Source organism: Sus scrofa, chromosome 14 (assembly GCF_054392235.1).
Source record: "Sus scrofa isolate SSC_HxYL_T2T_F1_AM1 chromosome 14, Sscrofa_HxYL_maternal_Yorkshire_Landrace_v2.0, whole genome shotgun sequence".
Taxonomy (NCBI): domain Eukaryota; kingdom Metazoa; phylum Chordata; class Mammalia; order Artiodactyla; family Suidae; genus Sus; species Sus scrofa.
In genome coordinates this window covers 32187430-32210860 of record NC_139396.1, presented here as the reverse complement: position 1 = coordinate 32210860, position 23431 = coordinate 32187430, and the positions used below count along the sequence as shown (strand labels likewise).

The following is a 23431-nucleotide window of genomic DNA, read 5'->3' as shown; positions in this document are numbered from 1 at the left end:
AGCTTCAGGCCTGGCCGCCCTCTCTCTGGAAGGCTCAGGTGGGCTGGGTGGACTCTGAGGATCCCCCATTGCTGGCCAAGCGGCCACTGAAGATGTGTGGCCCATACCCCAGCCAGGGGGCCAGAAGGAAGCCCTGCTCTCCTGGGACCCCCGTGCTGTGCCCTCACCAGTGCCCATGCCTAGGGTGCCTGCCGTCCCTCCCTGCCGTCTGACTCACTGTTCAAACCCACCAGCCCTTCTGACGGAGCTGGAAACAGGCACCAAGCCCTCCGGGAAGCTATTTTTAGGGTTCATCTGTTCTTTCTGATTTCTCCTCTAGATTCCATATTCTCCCACCCCCAGATCTGAACGAGCTAAATATTCTGGAAATCATTCATCCTTCTCCCTGTCCAGGTGCTCTCTCGTCGCTGGGCAGCTCGGCTGGCAAGCTGGTCCCTCACCCTCAGCTTCCTGTATCACTCCCTCTTTCTTTCTTCATCCCCACGGTCACCCTCTGTTTCCCCAGATCCAGAGGCAGCACGGAAAGCAAAGGATTTGTCTGACATCATCGTCTACTCTCTGGCCTGTTAAGAGTTACTCACTCAGGCAATCCCTGCTCCGCCAGAGGAGACCGTCCAATTGCCAAGCAACCTACTGCTGGCCAATCACTGAGCTCGGAGGTGATGTCATGGCGAGAGCTGAGCAGTGGTGCTGATGTGGAGAGAAGCCCAGGGTACCACTAATTGAGGGAGTGAAGAAGGCAGCAGCTCGCTTCTAACTGGACTGCAGGTAAGTAGAAATGGAATGCAAATGACTTGAGGCTTTTCAGACAAAAGAAAGAAAAAAACAAACCTTGGCAGCGGCAGAGAGGAGAAGCAAGGGGTCTAGCCCCTATTGTGTCACCTTTTGGTTTCACTCAATCAATTAAACTTTGTCAAATCCTGGGGGTCATGGGGTGAGGGGAAAATGATGCTGTCTGGCAGGGGGTGAGGGTGGGCGCCAGGCATTTCTTCTATGCTAGAGCTCAGGTGATAGAAGATGGGTGGGAATTGCCAGAGTTTCTTTCAGGTCAGATGTCCCTGGTGAGTTCTGTCTGCATAAAAATGTTTTGTTGCTGAGGGTGAAAGATTTTGTTGAGAGCCTGGCTTTCTTTGGAGGAGCTCGACCCCCCGATTCCTCTCAAGCTGGAAACTGCCCTGTGGTTCACGTGTCCTTTCTCAGCCATTGCTGTTCTATTTCCCTTTTCCATTTGAATCTTCCTCTGCTTTTTCCTCTGTTCTGCATGGGGCTACTTTTTTTCCCTTGGTTCTAAGGATACAATGAGATCATCTTTTCTTCTCGCCCTGCCCCGCCCTGAGGTCAACCTGGTCTCCTACCTGGGCAGGGCTGGCCAGCTGTAAGGCTATGGGAACCCCCCCATGCCACACCCTGATCCTTGCTGGTGGTCCAGCTGGGGGCCCTTCATGCTCAGCACCCCCGCCCTCACCAGGAGTTTAGGCATTGTCCTCTCCTCATCTGCGAGAGCCAGGGGTTTGACGGCCAGTGGTCAGCTCTGTCCCCACGTGGTGCTGCTGCCTTTGTGTTATTCTTGGAAGGCATGGCCAGGTGTGGAGGAGCCTCATTGTCCTGAAAAGGGCAGGTCTCCAGGACCCCCTTGGGTGGCTCAGAAATATTCAGGCACCTCATGTCCAAAGACTCTGGGCAGAGAGACCCACCTTGCCTCCAGACCCAGAGAATAGTGGGGGGTGGATGGCTAGTGGTGGCCTGCTGGAGTCCTGTCAGGTGGTGGTGGGGGGAGCTGGAGAGGGGATGTGGGGGAATCTGTCTCCCCTAGGGCTCCCTCGAGGGGGAGGAACGTCTCCCAGGCGGGGAGTCAGGGTGCCTGGGAATGAGATCATCCTTCAGCTGAGGAGATAATCATGGTGCCAGAGCGAGCTGGGAGGAGGCAGAGGGGGAAGGTCTAATCAGTAGCTCCACAGGACCGAGCGAGAGCCTCCCAGAGACCCTGCCCCATCCCCTGGGGCCAGCCAGACTCCCTGACTTCTGCCCGCTCTGCAACCCCACTTTGCTGCTGGGCACCTGGCTCCTCCTTGAAGCCCAGTTAGCATCATCAGAGCTGGAGCACCTGGCAGCAGGTCCCAGCCACTCCTGAAACAGGTTTGAAGTGGGCAAGGATCCTTAGCTGCTGGAACGATCTACCACAGAGTGCTGTAGGGAGCGAAGGCATCCGAGCAGAAGTTGGTTGAATACCACCCACTTGACCACCCAGCATGATAGCTACAGAGTAGATTCCAGCCTTGGGCTGGAGCTTGGTCTGGAGCAGTGTTTTTCAAACTGCAGATGGAGACCTATTAGTGGATTTTGAAATCAGTTTTGTGGATTGTGGCCGTTTGGTTTTTTTTAATAACAGGGGATAAAATAGGGTAGAAAAGAAGTCAAAACACATCTCATATAGTCATGTTGCCTATACCATTTTTAGTTACCTATTCTCAGTTGTGCTTAATAGAAATAGATTGTGCTTAATTTATTATTATATGTTATTAAAATATTATAAATGTATTTTAAAATATTGTTATATTTATAAATAAATGAACTATATTTATATATTTATGTTTATATTTCAGTTGTATATGTGTGTATGTATATGGAGTGTGTGTACATATGCATATATATGCTAATATCATGACATATACATATTAGATCATGATGTAAAGCATAGTTCTTTATTTTAGGTTCCAGTAAGAAAAAGGATTGAGAAATATGAGGCTAAGTGTCCTCGAATTACTCTTCCTAACTATAAGACTATAAGCCCATGGATAACTCTTACTAGGCTGTGAACTTCATTTAAAATTTTTAAACAATTTTTGAGTGTGGTAAAATACACATAACGTGTGACCACTTTAAGCGTTTTGAAGTGTACTGTTTGGTGATATCAAGCACTTGCATGGCTGAGCCACCATCGCACCATCCATCTCCAGAACTTTTCATTTTCCCCACATGCAACTCTGTCCTCACGAAGCAATAACTCCCCATTCTTCCCAGGCCCAGCCCCTGGCACATTCATTCAGCTTTCATTTCTGTGAATCTGCCTGCTCTAGGTCCCTCATATAAGTGGAATCATACAGTATTTGTCTCTTTGTGACTGGCTCTTTTCACTTAGCATAGGGTCCTCAAGATTCGTCCATGTCGTAGAGTGTGAACTTCTTACGAGAAGAGTTTTGTTCATAAGTGTCTCAGGTACGACATACGTGCCCCAGGTCCAAGGATTGTGTTAAGTGGAAAACTCTGTCTCTTTAGGGAGTTACTTTGTTCTAAAGGACCCATCAAAGACAGAGAAGTCTGGTCTAATATGGTCCCTGCGGAGCTGATCGTTGAACAGACGTTGGTTGGGGGGTGCGTAGCAGGAGTGTCTTGCATCCTAGCTTCATATCTAGATTTCATCCTGGCTCAGTTGCAGAAATCCTAGGGCCAAGGCCGATTAGCTGCCCTCCCTCATCCAACTAGGCCGCTTTAACCACATTGCCCCATGAGACAGAAGCGGGCTGACTGGCAAGATTTAAAATAGAGCAGTAGAGACACAAACTGAGATCCAGAGGGTGAGGGGGTGGAACAGGAAGGATGGACACGGTAAAAACGGAACGTAAAGAGAGCTAAAGAGAGAGTGTCTACCTGAAACCACCATATAAATTGGGAAAATTCAGATCTTTTGTGCTCTTGGTTTTATTATTTCATTTTTATTTTTACATTAAAATGTAGTTGATTTACAATGTGGTGTCAATTTCTGCTGTACAGCAAAGTGACTTTATATATATGTATACTTTTATATATATACACTTTTAAAATATATAAGTATGTATATAAACACGCACACACATATATACTTTTTTATATTACTTTCCATCATGATCTATCCCAGGAGATTGGATATAGCGCCCTGTGCTATGTACAGTAGGACCTCATTGCTTATCCATTCTAAATGTAATACTTTGCATCTACCAACCCCAAACTCCCAGGTCATCCTACTGTGTTCTTGATTTTAAATATTTGGACATTTAAAAAAAATCAAGATCATCACCAAAGAAAGGCTTCATTTTCCTGAACTCCTAAGGTTCCATCTCCAGACCCCCTTGATGACTTTGTATTATTTCCTACTTACCCGGAGACTATCACTTGGAGATAGAGAATTCTCTGTATTTGAAGTCACGAGTAGGTAGAAATGAGACATTTTGGTGGGGAAAGTGGATAGAAATTTAGGGGGAAATTTAAAAACATGCAAAATGTAATTTTTATAGTGCTCTGTTAGGAACCAAATTCTCTTTCTTCTTGCCCCCTCTTTTTTTTTTTTGGCTGGGAAATAAATATGCATCATGTATAATTTAATTTACATATTAAATTAGAATTTGCTATATCTGGAGATGTGATAGTCTTGGGAAAAGTTTACTTTTTCTGCTTTTCTATGGGGAAGATTAAGAACTGAAGGAAACCTCCCCTGATATTTTAAAAAACGTTTTTCAGGTTTTTACATTTTTAGTCCTAGAAGGAAGATAGGAAGACACACAGATAAAGGTACGCCACCCCTGCCTCTCCATCTACACCTATCCTGCTTCTCTGCCAAATATTCCTGGTCTTTTCCATCAATTCAGACTGATTGCTACATGGGGTACACTCTCTTAGGGTCCTGCTGTCAGCAGTGGGTGGTGGGAGGCCAAAGGAGAGAACAGAAAGAGGAGACAGGAGCCTGGGGTGGTCGGCCTAATTTATGAAGGTTGCAAGCAACCCAGAAGTTCAGGGGACAAACCAGCAAATGTGGATCCAGAGTAAGAAGCTGAGGGCAGACTCTGGGGTGAAGGACCCAGGAGGACAGGGGATGAGCAAAGTGCAACGTTCCAGTGGATCATTTGGGGGCCAGGGCCCAGAAATCCAGACCACGTAGGGAGCAGGGTTTAGACCAGGTACATGAAAACAGGTGGGTAGACTGTCTGTTGACTGCACAAACATGACTGGGCTATTGATCCTGGGACAGGTCTGTCTGTTTCTTGCACCTGCCACCAAACCAGATAAGTGAGGACTCAGCAAGGATTCCATGAACCTCGCCTAGAAAAAAATTACTCCAGAAGTAGTCTAGCTAATCAGAAAATTTTATTTATCAAAAATTTATCTATCAAATTAAAGCACTCAATTTTATTTATCAAAGCACACAAAATAGATAGACTATTTATAATGATCACCAAGAAAGAAAACACTAGAATTTGGAGTCATTGTCTAATTAGAATCAATACCTTTGCAAAGCTGAATGCAAATGTCAAATATCTTGAGGCCAGAGAATAGATCTACTAAATTACTCACCGCATGTCTCCTTAGTACTTCACCCAGGGTATATCATAGTTTCTCCATAAACACTGGTTGGATGAATAATGTAAGAAAGAAATCAAGGATACTCCAGAACTGAAAATCCAAGTCATTGTGACAAAACCAGGTTTGTAAGGAAAGCTCTTATCTAACCAAGAAAGTCTTTATTTTTTTTTTTTTTAAATTTTTTTTTGTCTTTTTGCCTTTTCTTGGGCCGCTCCCGCGGCATATGGAGGTTCCCAGGCTAGGGGTCGAATCGGAGCTGTAGCTGCCGGCCTGCGCCAGAGCCACAGCAACGCAGGATCCGAGCCGCATCTGTGACCTACACCACAGCTCACGGCAACGCCAGATCGTTAACCCACTGAGCAAGGGCAGGGACCGAACCTGCAACCTCATGGTTCCTAGTCGGATTCGTTAACCACTGCGCCACGACGGGAACTCCAAGAAAGTCTTTAGATACTATTTTGTTCTTCATCTGATATAACTGACATGCATAGCATATTTTATTGTGCTTCACAGATACGGTGTTTTTCACAAACTGAAGTTTTGCGGCAACCCGGTGTTGTCAAATGATGGATAATTATCATTTTTTAACAATGAAGTATTTTTTTAGACACAATGCTATTGCACATTTAATAGACTACATTATAGGGTAAACGTAACTTTTATATGCACCTGGAAACCAAAAAATTCATGTGATTTTCTTTATTTTGGTGGTCTGGAACCAGACCCACTATGTCTCCAAGGTATGCCTGTATATATAAATGATTTTAACTGAAAGATTAAAAACAAGATGTAAAACGTAGAAAGCATTGGGGAAGAGTGAAAGAACGAAGGAATAAAAGTAATATTGTGAAAAAGAAGAATTTCCCTTTAACGTTGCTAAATGTGGGGCCAGAAACAAGACTCTTCTCCTCCTACTTAACCTTGGGAAGCCCCTTGGGAGTCCTCTGTCTCCTCATCTGAAAAAGGATGTGAATGGAAATTCTAAAGATCTCTGTGGCTCCTCCCATGTATGGGAAGAGAGCTTCACCCCTGGAAAGGTCTACAGGTCTGTTTGTTCTCTGCTGATATGAACAGGATTTAATGTATTACATTTGGTAGGTCATGAGTGTAGATTTTAACGGGAATATTCTGAGGCAATGCCTGATGCAAAAGAGAGGTTAATGGTGAGACGGGAACACCCATAGTTGGAAGGCAGCTTTGGGACAGGCAAGTCTTTGTGTGCCCTTCAAATACATACCCCAGGAAACCAGTCATCTCACCTACATTTACAGTTGGCCTTAGGTATGAGGGAGAATCATGGAACTTTTAATATAAGATTTGCTTTAAATCCCATCTTTATCATTTTTCTACTTATATAACTAGGCAAATCGAGTTGCCTAGCTGAACTGGTCATCTGTAAAATGGGTATCTATCTAATTGATAGGATTTAGAGAGAATGAGATGATAAGATATATCTATATATCTATATACAGATACATATATATCTCCAGATCACAACTATGTAAAAATAATAGATATTAAAGAAAAAAACCCTAGAATGCCAATAGCAAAAAGTGGCAACATGACAGGGATTTGTTTCCTTTTCTCTGTCATTCAGATGTTCTGAAATATGATGTTAATACATTTTTAATTAAAACATTATAGCTAGGGGTTCCCGTTGTGGCACAGCGGAAACGAATCTGACTAGGATCCATGAGGTTGTGGGTTTGATCCCTGGCCTCCTTCAGTGGGTTAAGGATCCGGTGTTGCTGTGGCAGTGGAGTAGGCCAGCAGCTACAACTCTGATTAGACCCCCAGCCTGGGAACCTCCATCTGCCGTGGGTGCAGCCCTAAAAAGACAAAACAAAAACAAAAACAAAAACAAAAAACAAACAAACAAACATTATAGCTAAGAGGCATATATGCATACATATGCACTTGATGTGCTCGGTAAGCTCTAAAGCAATACAAAACATTCCTATTGTGACTAGCAGTAAGGTTACAGGGTCTTGTTCTTTGTGCTGAGACTCCTAAGGGCTTTGACCCTGGGACCTCACACAGCACTGGGTCACAGTCCCTTGTACTCCATCCAGTGACCCTGTACAGATGCCCATGTCCCTGATTTTTCCTTCGAATATGTTGATTCTTCTGTGTGTATTGAATAGAAAATAAAATTAGCCCAGAAAGTGCCATCATTGTGGATTATTTGGGGTTGTCAGTTATCCAGACTTAATCTTCCTCCTTTGACTGCAGCTAGGAGGGGATCCTCAGACTGAGGCCACCAGAGCACCATGTTTGCCAACAGGTGACACCTCCTTACTTCCCAGAACACCATTTATAGGAAACAAAGCTACATTTCTCAGCCCGTTACAGGCTGCCTGGATGTTGCTCTTGACCATGGTTCCCACCATCTCTTCCTCTTGAAGCCTCAGAAGGAAACCAGTGATGGTGTCGGGGGGTGGGCTGGTAAGACAAGCGCCAGTTTCCTAAAGTAAGTTAATGCCACGTGAGAGTCAGCCCTCAGCATCTGCAGGTTCTGCATCCATGGACAGCTGTTTGACTGTCCCATGCTTGAGCATCCATGTATTTTGGTATCCGAGGGGGTCCTGGAACAGATCCCCCCCCCTGGTCTGGACAGATGACTATATTCTGCTTTGTCCCTTGTCCCTCTGTGAGTTGTAATAGTCCCTTCTTGACCTGGGCTCTAATATCTACCCTTTCTGCCTTTGTAACATGGTCCTTGTTACTGCCAGAGAATTGCCAAAGGCCAGCAGAAACTTCCAGAATCTCCAAATTCCCCACCGCGGGGACCCATTTCATTTTTTCATTATTGAAAACCCCATGTGGTTATTTTAGGACCTAGCTGAGGGTGTGGCATGGAATTAAATATTCAATAAGTGTTGTGGAAAGGATGAAAACCACAATCATGAAAAAATAATTCATCTCCTTAAAAAAAAACCCAGATAAGCCACATGGCTGCCAGTCAGAGTCCTGTGGTCTGTAATAAATAATAACCAGAGCCACTGTGTGGACATGATAGGATTCCATGACATTTGGGGATCTCGTGCAGCTTCTTTCATGTAAACATTGTAATTCCAGCAGGACTTTTAAAAAGACTGATAATTAGGAGTTCCCATTGTGTCTCAGTGGTAATGAACCCAATTAGTATCCCTGGCCCTGTTCAGTGGGGTTAGAATCTGGTGTTGTCATGTGGTGTGCTGAAGGTCACATATACAGCTCCAATTCGACCCCTAGCCTGGGAACTTCCATATGCTGTGGGTGCAGCCCTAAAAAAAAAAAAAAAAAAAAAAAAAAGAAAAAAAATCAAGACTGATAATTGGCATGAGCCTAAAGAGCCAACTTCCTGACCTGACCATGGCTAAAGGACCTGGATCAGAACTTGGTGCTTCTATGCCCTGGTTTCTGTGCCAGAGTTCTTTTATTCCCTGAACACTCTTGCCAGGGACTTCTCTCTTCAAGCTGTTTGGGTGTGCATTGGCTTCTTTTCTCTCAAAAATAGTCCACGTGGGATTTGACACATCCTGATGGCATTATCTGGGTAGTGCTTACAGTGACAAATCAAATGCTTGCCTACTCGGGGCCATGTGAACAGTTAGAGATGCCTCTGGAGGTCAAGCAAGCACCCAGTAAATGGCCATGTAGCCTCTGAGAGCTGGATGATCTTGGCCACTGATTGTGTTATAGAAAACCTCAGGGCATGGCTCACCATTTCTGGTCTCCTAAAGAAAAAGTCCTTCTGCACCTCTGTCCCCATCGGCTGCTGCAGTGGCCCCTATGTGGGCTGTTCCTGGTGCGTGGGAAGAGAGAAGGGATCATTATGAAGGGGAAGGGCGCTGACATTGGAATCCACAGACTTGGTCCCATCCCTGCTAGCAACTCAGTGTGACCTCTGGATCTCTAGTCCCCAGAGAGACGCATCTTGGCATGATGGAAGGGACAACTGTTGATTGTGTGGAATTATAGCATGCAAGGTAGGGCATTTAGCATACCTGATACCATTGATGCCTGTAGCATCAAACCCCAATCAAAAGGTTCTCAAAAAATCCCACATAATTCCTGGGAGTGAGGTCCTCCCCAGTTGAGGATACTTAGCTAATAATGGCCAGCTCTTCCCATCTCTGACATTCTCGTGTTCTGGGGGAAACTGTGGGCTCTGATCTCTTCACCTTAGATAATTTCCCTCACTGAGCCACTGTGAGATCTCTCCTCTGTAAACAGCCCGATTCTGGACCTTCACTATCAGTTGCCACCACCTCCCACCAAGACTCACTCATTCTGCATCTTGTCTTCAGATGACCTGGAGCTCTGCTTAGTGGAGTTGTCTCTAACTAATTAATTTTACCAATTATACTAATGGTTCGACCCATCAACAAACATTTGTGATGACTTGCTTTTCCATACACAGACTCTTAGATGCTGGAGCTGGGCTAAGTGTATGGACCAGTTTGCAAATGGGAAAACAGTGTCGTGAGGGATGCAAACGATCCAGGGCGTAACTCATCTAGGCAGGCTCGCAGTACTCTGTGCCTGTCTTGGGTTCCAGCTTTCTTCTCCTAATCTTTCCCCCAAGCTGGTGCTGCCAGATGAATCTTTTTGTACTAGTAGCATAATCCAAAGACAGAGATGGGATCTAGAATGAAAATCCCAGCTCTGCCCCTTCCTTCCATCCCTTTATATCCTTTCTCAGAATGTTCTTTTGGGTCTTGAGTGCATTAGAAATGATATGACTATTGGCTTGAGGATTTATAAGGGCACTGTGTTGCCACAAGCCCACATACACAAATCAGACCATGTATAAACATGGTAGCTGAGATAAGGTGAGATAATCATAGACTTGAACCTTGACTCTGTACCTATTGAGTGTATTAGTTTCCTGTGGTGGCTGTAACAAATCATCACAAACTTAGTGGCTTATAAGGACAAAAATTTATTCTCTGGCACTTCTGGTATCCAGAAGTCTGAGAAGGAAAGTGTCAGCAGGGCTACGCTCCTACAAAGGCTCCAGGGGAGTATCTTCCTCACCCTTTTCCAGCTTCCAATGTTCCAGGCATCCCTTGGCTTGTGGCAGATTATTGCAACCTCTGTGTCCATCTTTTTTTTTTCTTTTTAGGGTCACAGGTGCGGCATATAGAAGTTCCCAGGCAAGGGGTGGAATTGGAGCTACAGTTGCCAGCCTACGCCACAGCCACAGCAACACAGCAGTGCAGGATCTGAGCTGCATCTGCAACCTACGCCACAGCTTATGGCAATGCCGGATCCTTAACCCACTGAGTGAGGCCAGGGATGGAACCTGAATCTTCATGGATCCTAGTCTGGTTCATTAGCACTGAGCCACTGAGCCATAATGGGAACTCACTCTGTGTCCATCTTCCTGTGGCCTCTTCTCTCTGTGCATCTCTCCCCTGTATGTTTCTTATAAGGACACTTGTCATTGGATTTAGGTGCCACCCAGATAATACAGAATGATTTCATCTTGAGATCCTTAACTTAATTACATCTGCAAGGACCCTTTCCAAAGAAAGTCACATTCCCAAATGGTGGGAAGTAGGATGTGGACATATCTTACTGGGGGGCATCATTCAACCCACTACACTGAGTGGACTTTGGAAACGTCACTTAGCCTCTCTGAGCCACAATTCACACCTCTATAAATCAGGGCCAGTAATTCCTAAATCACAAGGTTCTGATGAAAATTAAAGTGAAAGCATTTATCACAATGTAGATGCTCTATAAATACACATTTTTAATGAGGCAGATTCCGACTCTGTGAAACAGAGCTCTCGGTAGCAAATCTCTTGGCCATGTACACCTCTCCCCATCTCTAGGATATCACCTCTTCCCTGCCCCGTCTCCGTTCTCTGCCTCTCTGACCTGTGTCTTCTACCTACTTCCTCCTGCTCCTAAAGCTCCTAGTGTAATATCTTCCATTGATGTGTAGAAAATACCTGTTACATATTTTTCATTAAATCATATCCTGAGGCCAGATGGGTTTTCCCTGAGTCCCCAGAAGCATGGAGGAAACAGCAGTTAGTCAACAGCTATTTTCTTCACCAATCCCTTCACTGGTCACAGGGAAGAGCTTCTAAGTTAGACAACCTGCATCCTAGAGCCAGCTCTACCACCAACTAGCTGTGTGACCTTATCTAAGAGTCTTAACGTCTCTGAGCCTTAGGTTCTTCATCTAAAAGCAAAGCTGATGCTGCCTGTCTTGTCAGCCGTCGTACAAAAAAAGCCCAGCTCCATCTGTTTCTTTCTCAGGATGTCCTTTTCTGTCTCCTCTTTCCTCTTTGGAGCCCCATTTCTGATCCGTGACCCAGGTTAATGTCCGAGGGCATGCCCTCTCCTGGCAAGGCCTCACTCCCTCTGCCAGTCGCCACATCATTCAGCCTGGTCATGAGTGGGAGATGGTGCAGAAGGCAGCCTCCTGACAAGAGACGTCGCGTCCGGGCACTCAGCACCCCCTCCCTGTTCAGGGACTGCCAGGATCAGCTTGACTCGGAGGAGAGAAGCCCATTGTGCTGCATCAGGAGGGGCATGGCAGGGGCCTCTGGCTCCAGAGCAGCAGGGGAAGAATACACAGACCTGCAGGGAACAGAGCCCTTCAAAGCCAGCTGACCTGGCTTCAAATCTCCGCTTTTCCACTTTCTAGCATGACCCTGAGCAAGCCACACAAACTCTGCGAGGGTCCACCATCCTTACCTGTGAGGCTGGTGAGGACTGGGAAGCAGGTGTGTGGTACCCAGCAGTGACCCTGATGAAAAAGGCAGAGGAAAAGAAACGAATATTTCTAAAACACTCTCTTTTGCTGGAGGCTGTACCTATGTTTTTGCACAACTCTGTGCAGAATTAAGAGCCAGGTTGGACATGTGAAGTGACTGGTGACAGCTGTGAGAGAGAGGAAGTCTGTGTCTGATTCCTTGCTGGTCCAGCCCTAAAGCCAGAGGGGAGCCTGCTGCCTCCATCTGCTCCCCAGCCAGTGTGGACCCTGGTGCCCTGAGGGAAAACACCACAGTAAGGAAGGAAAGGGGTGCTGAGCTGGACTCAGAGTCCCTTTGCCTTGTGAGGTTGCAGGCAGTGAGGCTGCAGGGTCATGACACCCTCAGCTGGCCCAGGGACCACCGAGGGTGGCTGTATTTGTCCAGGTTCTCTAGAGACGCAGACCCCCTGGGATACGCATAGAAAGGGATAAACTAGGAAGGATTGGCTCATGCAAGAATGGGAGCTGAGAAGTCCATGATCAGCCACCTGCAAGCTGAAGGACCAAGAAGGCCAGTGGTGTAAACCTAGTCCACATATCAAGGCCAGAGACCCACGAGCTCCAGGTCTGAAGGCAGGAGAAGGCAGATGTCTGAGCTCAAGCCAAGAGAGAAAATTCCCCCCTTTTCTATCTTGTTGTTCTTCTCCGGCCCTCAATGCATTGGGAGATGCCCACCCACACCGGGCAGGATAACCTTTACTCAGTCTCTCAACTCGAATGCTCCTCTCTTCCAGAGACATCCTCTACAGACACACCCAAGGATGAGCTTCAGCAGCTATCCAGACGTTCCTTAGCCTGATCAAGTTGACACAAAAAAAATGGCGTTCCCATTACGGCTCAGTGGATTAAGAACCCGACACAGTGTCCCTGAGCACGTGGGTTTGATCCCTGGCCTCGCTCAGTGGGTTAAGGATCTGGCATTGCCACAAGCTGTGGCATAGGCCTCAGTTGCAGTTCCAATTCAACCCCTAGCCTGGGAACCTCCATATGCCGTGGGTGTGGCCCTAAAAAGAAGAAAAAAATTGACACAAAAATTAACCATCATAGCCAGTGGTCAAGCGGCTCCCACGACAGCTGCTCACTGCTGGCTATTCCACTCCATCAAATAGTAGTTTTCAGTAAAGTCCTGTCACCTGCTTTCCCCCACACACTTCCCAATCTGCTCCCTCCCTGCCTGTCTTGTTTCACCTCCTTCTTCACACTCTCTGGTCCAGCATGAACCAGCTTGAGACCCCCATAGAGACGGAGCTTTCCCATCCTGACTTTAGCATACACTGTTGCTTGGGCAGCCTGCCCTCCCTGCTGTCTCCTGCTAAATTTTGACTCATCATTTAAGACTCACTTCTGGTCCTGCCGACACCAGGAGGCTCCAGGCTGAGTCTGGATCCCTGTCCCTGTGCTCTTGCAGGAATTGCAAATGCCAGTTTCCATCTCTGCATGCACCCTATAAAGATCACATGGTTCCTTGGGGTTTGTCTCTTTTTATGGTCCTCAGTTGTCTTAGAGGGCGTCAAGGAGCACTTAGGACAGTGGTTCTTGGGGGAGAGAAGGAGGGGGTATCTGAAGAGGGATTTTTGCCATCCTCTGTCCAGTATCATAAGGGTCTGGGCAGGAAGGTCCAAGGTGGGTATAGGGAGAAATTCTGGACACAGAGTTACTTTGCGAACACCTCCCAGGTGATTCTGACTTAGCATTTGTCTCTCACCCTAACCTTGGCTTTGGGCCAGGCCACAGAGCTGCACAGGGAAACAGAGGAACATCCATTGATATGTTGAGTTTGAGGAAACCTGTGCTTGGTCCTCGGGGGGTCTTGAGATTGGGAAGCCAATTATGAAACCCTCATTAGTGCTTGGACTCTGAACTTGACTGGGGTAACGTGGAAGATGGGTGTCAGTGTTTGGGGAGGGGGGGATGGCCTGAGGTGGGGGCAGAGGAGGTCGCTCCTGGGATTCTCCCCCCCACCCCCGCCCTGCCCACTAGGTTGTACAAAGGCCTTCCTTATGCAAATAACCTTTCAGCTTAAAATGCTCTGTTTCTCAGATCTGGGACAGTGTCCTGAGCTGGCAGCAGACCTACCCGACTTTCACTAGAACTCAGCTTTCACATTCCAGAAAACATGACCCTCGCTGGTAGGTGCAAAACTGTTTATGGGATGGGGCACCACAGTGGAGGGTATTTCTGTACACACATGTCTGAACCGACGTATGCACAGAAAAGATAAAAAGGCTGATAGGGAAGACACCTGAGGGTTCCAAGAGGTTATCATCTGGGTGGGATCACAGATGAGCTTTTTTCCTTTAATTCATCTGCGTGTCTTCAAAAAAGTTTCTACAGTGCCCATGGATTCTTTTTGCAGTTAATTATGTTTTCAATTTGTGAAAGGAAATGAGGGGCAGCTCAGGGCAGTGGGGGTGGGACTGGCCGGGGGTGCACACCAGGGCCAGGGAGGAGGGGTTGGACTCAGTGTATCAGCTCTAACATGTGACTTCCAGTCTCCAAATCCTCCTCAGATGCAGAGAGGCCAGATGGTGGTTGGGGACGGGGGGACCCCTCCAGCCCTCATGGGACACCAGCCTCGCTGGCTTTGACTACTGCGCTGGGATGGTCAGGGAAGGCTCAGAGCCTGACTTTGGTACCCAGCGAGGGGCAGGACCGCAGGGATGGAGGTGGCACTGCCAACTTCTCTGAGTAGAATGGAGTGTGGGTTTCCTGTCTCCTGGAGCAAAAGGAATGGAAGAGCTGTGGCACGTGTGGGGAGGTAGAGAGTGAGGTCCAGGGTGCCAGGCTGGGGCAAGGGCACTGGTACTTGGGGTCCATACCTGTGGGCCCTCTGCATCCAGTGCTGCGGAGAGAGATGATGTGCTGGAGAGAAGATGGGGTCCTCTGGGTGCCCTGAAGACTCAGGTTCTCATGGGCAGAATGGGTCCGCATCACACACACGCATCCTAGACAGAGCTACTCAGGGCAAAAAGGGGCTGAGTCCCCAGCCACAGGGGGGGTGTGGGTGGTTTGGGAGCCTCTGTGGAGCCTGGGAGCCCCCAGCTGCTCAGGCACCCAAACCTGCACCTCAGATGCTAGCTTCTGAGGCCAGAAAGGGGATCACATTGTCACCTTTTGGATGTTTCCACAGCCTACAAAGAGAAGATGAAGGAGCTCCCCCTGGTGTCCCTGTTCTGCTCCTGCTTCCTGGCCGATCCCCTGAATAAGTCATCCTATAAATATGAAGGTACATGAGAGCTACCCCTGGGAGTGTGAGGATGGAGGCTTCCTGTGGCCTGTATCCAGGAGGCCAGCACCCCCACCGCAATGCCCCGAAAATCTTCACCCCATGTCACGTTTTCCCCCTTGAGTCAGTAAAATCACCAAAGCTGAATCTGAGGGTCTAAGCACTGCACGAAGGCGGGGGTGGGGCTGTAGCCGGGGGCGGGAGTGGGCAGCAGCTGGGGGGGTCTGAGTCAGACCCTCCACAGAGCTCTCTGATCTCTGCTTTTGTTCATTCGTGTAATGAATGGATGTGGTGGAGGACGCAGAGGCGGAGTAGACCAACAGTCTGCCTGTGGGGCAGTCATGGTATAAATTACCAGAAGCCCCGGTCCACAGGTTTCCGCAGGGAAGGGTGAAACCTGCTCTGAGCGGGTCCAGGGGTGGGAAGGGGACTTGCGCCCTTCAGCCCCCCAAGTGGGCTCTGAGATAGCCATGCCACTCGGGTCCTAGGACACTGGCAGGGAGTACTGAATGGCCATGTCCTGATGGCAGGGGGGGGGGCGGAGGGGCTGGGGGGTCAGGGAACAGGTCTCCTCTTAATTTCCTGGGGCTTTCAAGGAAGGAATGGGTTTGGTCTGGAGTTGAGCCATGGGAGTGCTCGGGTCACCTGAGATTGTTTTTTCCGTTTAGGCTGGTGTGGGCGACAGTGTAGGAGGAAAGATGAAAGCCAGCGGAGGGACAGTGCTGACTGGAGAGAAAGAAGAGAGCAGGGTAGGAGGGAGCAGGGGAGAGGTGTCCACAGGCCAGGCGGTCAGACTGAGAGGGAGAGGCGTGGACAGGTGGGGGCGGTGAGTAGGGGCATCACTGCGGGGTCGTGTGAACCAGGGCACTGCTGCAGGAGAAAGCTTGTGGTAGAAGCGAAAGCAGAAGCAGTTGCTACAGCCATTATGAGAAATCCCATATCCCAGGGCCCCTGCCGTTAAGAGTCTGAGACTGTCCCTGTGCCTCCCAACTCCTTCAGCCCTGTCAGAGCCCAGTGACATCAAGGCCATGTTGGGGGCAGACCCAGAGCTCTGGTCGTTGGTTGGCCGTGGGGACCCCAGACCTCCCATGTATGGGTGCCTGTTTTGTGGGGTCAGTATGGTTTTCAGGGGGGTGAGCAGCCCCTTTTCTGCTCTCTGCAGCGGACACGGTGGACCTGAACTGGTGTGTAATTTCTGACATGGAAGTCATTGAGCTGAATAAATGCACCTCAGGCCAGTCCTTTGAAGTCATCCTGAAGCCGCCCTCCTTTGATGGGGTGCCCGAGTTCAATGCCTCCCTACCCAGACGGCGAGACCCATCACTGGAAGAAATCCAGAAGAAACTGGAAGCAGCTGAGGAGCGAAGGAAGGTGAGTGCTGTCCTTTCTGAGTGTGAGGGGTAGGGAGCTGGAGAAGACAGGAGGTGGTTCTGAGCTGGGGTCAAGTTGCCATCAACCTACAGCTATGGAGGCAGCACCTCCCAGGTACAAGGTGGAGAATGAGGCATCATGTATGGAAACAAAGACGTAAACACTGCAAGTCTCTGAGAGCTGGGTTGGGGGATGAGGCACTGCATTACATAACTCCAAGAAGGGACCTTACAGTGATGAGGTGAGACACTGACTGACACTCAGGATGTAAGAAAAGTTGAGACAATTTAGGAAATGGGTCCTTAATTGGGGGAGGAGGAAGAAGACCAGGACATGGTATAATTTCACTCCTCTCTGAGTCTTCCTTGCTTTTTACTAGTTCTTATGGCCCAAATCTTCTGTCATTTCTATGTAAGCTTTTCTTCCTCTTTGAAGCAGAAAATGATCATCCTTGAAATCCTATAGCACTTTTTTTTTCTACCTCTCAAGGCACATGTCACATGCCAGCTTGGGTTAGAGTTATTTTTAAATGTCTTCTCTCTACTAGATTTTCTTCTTTCCCAAGTTGCTAGAATAGTGGCCAGTACATAGTCTCTGGTCACTTAGTATTTGTGAAAGGGTGAATGAAGAATGCTGGCAGTGAGAAAAAGAAGACTGAGGGTGTAGTGGGAGAATCTGGGAACTGTCCTTGCTTCCTGCCAATGGACCAGGGGACCTGGCTTAGGGAGGCAAGCGCTCTGGATGTGGAGCTCTTAAGTCACGATGGTAGAAGTACCCCTGGCAGGCTGACCTTCAGGGGCCTCTTCTTCCCTTGTGCTCCTCTAGTACCAGGAAGCTGAGCTCCTGAAGCACCTGGCAGAGAAACGAGAACATGAAAGGGAGGTGATCCAAAAAGCCATTGAGGAGAACAACAACTTCATCAAGATGGCTAAGGAAAAACTGGCCCAGAAGATGGAATCCAATAAGGAGAACCGGGAGGCCCACCTCGCTGCCATGTTGGAACGGCTGCAAGAGAAGGTAAGTGGTCTTGGATCATAGAGGAGGCTTCTGAGACGTGCTTTTCCTTTCACGGCAAGTATAATGGGCATGCATGTCATTTCAGGGAGCAAACAGCTTTGGGCAGGAATATTTCCATTAGGCTAGATCCTAGGGAGTTCCAAGGGATGATTTGGGAAGTCACAGGCAAGAAACATGAGTCCAGCTTTGGAATTCCTTGGGGGATGTGCAGCACAGCTGTACAGCTGAAATTTCTCATTGTCTTAGGGAGAGTAGACCTCTTGTCTCCTAGAGAAAGCCTGCCTAATGCAGGAGAGTTGAGATGAACTTGCAGCTGTACAGTCCCGGCTTCATCCTTGAATGGACCAATTCGATTTAATGAAAGATGCTGATTTGAGCTCTTGGCTCTAAGCCAAGTGCATGGTGAGCTGAGTTGTCTGTTGAGTAGGAAACACGATCCTCTCCAAACCTCTTGATATGGACTGAATGAGTCACTGGTCTTTCCAATATTCTACCTTTTGTCGATAAACCCAATGGTGTCACCTACATATGAGAAATGTGAGAGACTGGGGTTGGTCCCACGTGTCAGCAGAATAACAGCCCGTTCTGCAGAGAACATGCTGGCCTCATTTCCTGAGTCTCAAGGCTGCCCCAGTTTCTCCTGCAGCTCCTGGGAGAGCTCCAGCTCTGTGTTTTATTTCCAGGCGCCGCCTGCTGCGCGGTGACTCCCAGGACCCGATCGGTGGCCTCGTCCCATGGTGAGCAGCGTGGTCCCCATGCCTTCCTGCCCATCCACCTAGAGTCTCAGGCCCCTGGCAAAGCTACTAGAAAGATCTGGTTTCTTCACAGGGCATCTGGATGTTGCCTAGGCCCTTCAGCTGGCCAGCATGTGGCAACCTCTCCACTCTTATTCTCCATTCTTCTAGGGGCATTAAGGCTCCATCATGTATCGGATGGGAGGGAAGAGTTTGGGGTCTGCTTTCAGGCTTCCCCAGTTATCCAGTTATCGAGGGATGGCCGAGAGAAAACTCTTCCAGCAAAAAAAAAAAAAAAGAAAGAAAAAAAATCAGATTGGGATAGGATAGAGTATGGGCTCTCAGGCTAAACTCAGGTAAAATATTGAGGTTAGAGCAATGACATGGGATGTGAAAGACTGCAAAACATTTTCATTTCATCATACCCCTATCCTCACAAGAAATCCAGGAGGTAAGCAGGACAGGTGTTATCCTTATTTTCCTGAGGAGGAAACCACGTCAGAGGAGGTCAATTGACTTGCCCAGGATCACACAGCCACTAAATGGTGGAGCTGGGACTAGAACCCAGTTCTTCAGATATGAGTCTGGGTGGCTCTTTCAGTGTATTGGAAGAAGGCTGGCGGGAAGTCATCCTGCAGGCCTTTTGTCAGAGGGGACCACTGGAGGCCATGGAAAGGGAGTCCAGAAACTTAGGTTCTGTTCAGTGAGCTCACCTGGGGATAGATTCTGAGCTGGAGAGAGTGGGAGGGTCCAGAGTTTGGAGGAAGAGCTCTGGAGGTGATTGAAGCCTCCAAGAAGCAAGACGGCAGAGCACACATTCAGGTGGGCCTCATTCCCCCGGGATCTTGACCCCTCTTCATCTTGGTCCATGGATGGAGACAGGAGGAGGCATGAGAGATAGGTGCGTGGCATTCTCAGGCCAGAGACACCTTTAACACTGCCTCTGTGTCAGTATTTGTGTGAGTCATCAGCGACCCGCTGCACCAGACTCACCTGGTGTAAAGTTTAAAACTACAGGTCCTTGGACCATACTCTAGGCCCACCAATCCGGGCTGTCTGCAGAGGGTTCTGAGAACCTCAGTTTAACAAGCGTCTCAGGTCATGCTGATACGTGGCAAGGTGGAGAACCACTGCCCTACATGTACCACTCCCCACACTTTCCCCAGGGCCATAGCAAGCTCTAGGGTTTCTCAAGGACATATATGTAGTTTAAGGTACATCCTGAGAACCAGGACTGCCTCAGTGTGTAGCCTCCAGGCTGATTCTGGATATCTGCATGTGATGGTATCTAGAGAGATGATGCCAGGCTCTGGCAGAAACAGAACTGATGTAGCACCTACCACACACAAGGTACCATATGAGGAACTGGGAGGTACAAAGAGGAGAAGGCTTACTCCCTGCCTACAAGGAAGCCACCATCCAATAGAGACCCTAGATATAGAAATGAAGAGCAGATAAATGCTTATCTTGTAAGGCAGACCAAAGTAAGCCAAGTGAGCACTAAAAATCACAGAATCCTACAGGTTGAAGAGTTTCCCATCCACGCCCCTCTCTTTATAGACCAAGAACTCAGCCTGATCCATGAAGTGAACTGGTCAAGGCCACACAGCTGATGGGCCTTTGAAGTCAGCTCCCATCTTTTGGCTTGATGATGCTGGCAAACAAAAGAGGGTCCTCTTGCCACACTTGTGGAGCTGGCCATTCCCCCAAATTCTTCAGTTTATAGTTTACAAGCCCTCACCTTTCATCAAGGGGCTTAAGACAACTCTCACTAAGGAGATGGACAGGAAACACAAGGGCCAGCCAGTTGCCTGTGTGTAGGGACCACTCACAGTGAAGCCTGTTCGTTCTCCCTGCTCTTCTGGCATAAGCTACACTGAGCTACTCCTTATATTAACTAAAGCAGTGTAATCAGTGCAAACCCCAGACGGCCAGGTGAGGGTAGCAGAGGCTGCTGGCCCCTGCCAGGTCAGTCCCTGAAGGAGGCTGGCCCCAGTCTAGAGCATCCTGTGGCTGCACCAGCAGGCTCGCTCACCTGCCTCCTGCCAGCTTCCCCTGCCACCTTCTGCCCCTTCTCAGGACGCCTTTGCAGACCCTCCTCGTCACTTCCTGTGGTGGCCAGTGGTGGCCATGCTCTTTGCTTTGGCTCTTCTGCCCCTCAGCCTCCCTTTACCCCTGGAGAAGCCGGTGTGACCCACCCTTTTCTCTCCCTTGTCTCCCAGGACAAGCACGCAGAGGAGGTGCGGAAAAACAAGGAGCTGAAGGAAGAGGCCTCCAGGTAAAGCCCAGAGGCACAGAGGTTTCCAGAATGCCGGACCGCTCCAGCAGCTCCGCAGTTCCTGAGGCAGCCTCGCCCACCGCTGGCTGCTCTCCCAGCACTGGGGTTTGGGGGGAGGGGGGTGGCCAGGGGCGTTTCCTCTGCTTTTGGTGTTTGTACATGTAAAGAATTGACCAGTGAAGCCATCCTATTTGTTTCAGGGGAACAATGATGGGGTGGGAGAGGGGAGAGGAGAGAGGTTGGGAAAGGGAGATGGAAGAGGACTCATGGACATTGCAACCCAGCCTGGGTCACGTCCTCGGGCTTTTCTTCACAGTGAGCATCCGGGCACCGCCTTGAGGGAAGTTAAAAACAGGCAGTAGAACTCCGAGGGTAAGGCAGAGTCCTGGGTGGAGCGAGAACTGCAGGGCGTGGCCTGAGACGCCAGCAGGGAGTGGGGCCCTCCACCTGAGGCAGTGGGATGAGGTCTGAGTGTGTGTGTGTGTTAACCATTATCTTTTGATCATCATGACCAATAATGAAACATTTACTCCAAGTCTCCAGTTTTTTTATTTTCCCAAATTTGTCCTTTGCCTAACTGATAGAATGTTCTAGAATTTGGCTTCCGCTCCCCGCCAAAGGGCCAGATGCTCATTTTGTTCCTTAGTTTTACCATCAGAACATCCGAGGCACTGGGTGAGGATGACTGAAACATGCCAGCCTTTGGCATTGCTTGCTTTTTCTTCTTCTTTTTAACCACCTGCTCTTTGTAGGCTGTCCCTTGTTGGATTGAGTGCCCTGAATTGATGAGAAAATGAATCCAATCTTCCTTTGTATGGAATGACATTTGAATGTGGTTCCAAGAGGCATAGTAAAAAAGCAAGTCCCCCTTGAGATGCCGCAGAAACAAATCTGACTAGTATCCATGAGGATGCAGGCTCCATCCCTGGCCTTGCTCAGTGGGTTAAGGATCCAGCATTGCTGTTAGCTGCAGTGTAGATCGCAGATGAGGCTTGGATCTGGTGGCTGTGGTGTTGGCCAGCAGCTACAGCTCCTATTTGACTCCTAGCCTTGGAACTTCCATATGTTGCGGGTGTGGCCCTTAAAAAACCAGAAAAAAAAAAAAAAAAAAAGAAAACCCAAACGATGTCCTCCTCATTTTAGGGGTGTGGGATGTTAGATAATCACAAGTAGAGAAAATAAAATGTTCATTAGTGGAAGGCGGGCCGGGCTTGTGGGGGGAGCATCATTTCAGATCCAATAGTCACTTTATCTAAAACTGAACCCTGGCTAGGAAAGGAGTGTTCCTCCTCCTCTCTCTGCAAACAGGAGTCAGGGGAGGGGCAGCCTGTGTGAACTACCCCACCCTGCCCCTCACTGTGTAGTTTTTTACAGCTTTGTAAAATAAATCTTTTGGTATTGCCTTTTTCCTCCCACCAGTGGTACTACAATTTAGCTTCCTGTTAGACTAGCATACCAGGAGGGCTCAGAGATGATGATGAGGACAGCTAACCCATAGGCAGCGTTTACTAGATGCCTGGCAATTCTCTGAGTGTGTGTATATACCCACTTAAAACTCACAACTCTATTACCCCACTTTGCAGACAAGGAGACTGAGGTGTAGAAAGGTGGAGTCACTTGCCCAAGGCCACACAGAATAAATGAGAGGACCAAGACTTCAACTTCTGATGTTTTGCTCCCAGAGTCCAAGTTCTTCCTTCCTGCCTGTCACTACTTCTTGACGCTTCCAAACTAGGCTATGAATCCTGGGACAGTGTTTCTCAAACTCTGAGCGGTGCATGACTCATTGGATTATGATATCAACTTAGTGTGTGCCACTTTAACTTAAGAAAAATAAAAAACACAGAAATGGAAGAGAATGGAAATGGAAATGGAAAGAGAAAACAAAATACCAAAGCCATCCCAGGCAGGAATGGAGGTATTGTTTCATGGAAGTTGTGTTTCAGTTTTAGATCTGTATGTATGTTCCAGGTCATAGCATAAGATGTATTTCTCACTAAAGGTTGTGGTCAAACCTTTGGAAAGTTACTGCCCTAATATGAACATGGAGACCAAAGCTCCACCCAGAGGCTTTGGGAAGATGCTGTGCTTGAGAAAGTCAGAGGCAGTGACTATGCCACCAAGAACGGTCTGCTTCTGAGTAAAAGAAGACAAGCGTGGCCTCAAGGGTCTATTCCCACAAACTTGCCCCATCAGTTTCTCCATCCTCCTGTTGGAATACCCAAGGCCAGGAGGAAGGTCCTTTCCCACTATTTTCTTTCACCAATTCCTGCACTTACCATTCATTCGCAGATGAATCATATTCATCCACATCTCCATCCTTTGCAGATTTAGTTCCCTGGCTTGTTGCTCCTCCCTGGTTGGTTGAATTAATTTCAACACAATCTTTTAAACTTAGCTTAGATATCAAGTCCCCTGACTCCATCAATACTTTGATGCCTCTTATATCTTTTGAATACTGTATGGTTATATGTTTACCTCCCTCTCTCATCTGTTAGACGTGAAGTTCCCTGAAAACAGGAATCAGTTTTATTAACCCTTGTGTCCCAGGCAGTGGCAGATCCAAACATTCTGTTCAGGATGGGATTAGAGGCAGTAATCTAGCTGAAAGAAAGGCCAGGCTACTTGTGTTGAAGCTTCATTTCATTCGTATTGCACTTTACTGAAGCACTCCAGGTCAGACCCAGAAAATACTGTCTCTTGCACATTTCAAA

At 48.1% G+C, this 23431-nt stretch overlaps 1 protein-coding gene across 7 annotated transcripts; it reads left to right on the top strand.

Moving 5' to 3' along the window:
* Positions 1 to 714: 714 nt before the first annotated feature.
* STMN4 (stathmin 4) lies at positions 715 to 21246 on the top strand. 7 transcript variants are annotated; one of them, XM_021073164.2, is made up of 8 exons: positions 715 to 768; positions 14132 to 14220; positions 15222 to 15317; positions 15986 to 16066; positions 16480 to 16688; positions 17514 to 17705; positions 18389 to 18442; positions 20662 to 21246. In XM_021073164.2, exons 2-7 carry the CDS (start codon positions 14208 to 14210, stop codon positions 18407 to 18409), a joined length of 612 nt encoding a protein of 203 aa, XP_020928823.1. In that variant the 5' UTR covers positions 715 to 768; positions 14132 to 14207; the 3' UTR covers positions 18410 to 18442; positions 20662 to 21246. The 7 variants fall into 7 exon arrangements, with proteins under 7 accessions (XP_020928823.1, XP_013845728.1, XP_020928825.1 ...); XM_013990274.3 differs by lacking the exon at positions 18389 to 18442 and adding an exon at positions 4495 to 4545; XM_021073166.2 differs by lacking the exon at positions 15986 to 16066.
* Positions 21247 to 23431: the final 2185 nt, after the last annotated feature.

Coding starts and splice junctions, on each gene's coding strand:
- STMN4 (XM_001928135.6), top strand. Junction 16,067..16,479: donor GAGAGAAAGAAGAGAGCAGG/GTAGGAGGGAGC, acceptor TGCTCTCTGCAG/CGGACACGGTGGACCTGAAC. Junction 17,706..20,661: donor TGGAACGGCTGCAAGAGAAG/GTAAGTGGTCTT, acceptor CTTGTCTCCCAG/GACAAGCACGCAGAGGAGGT.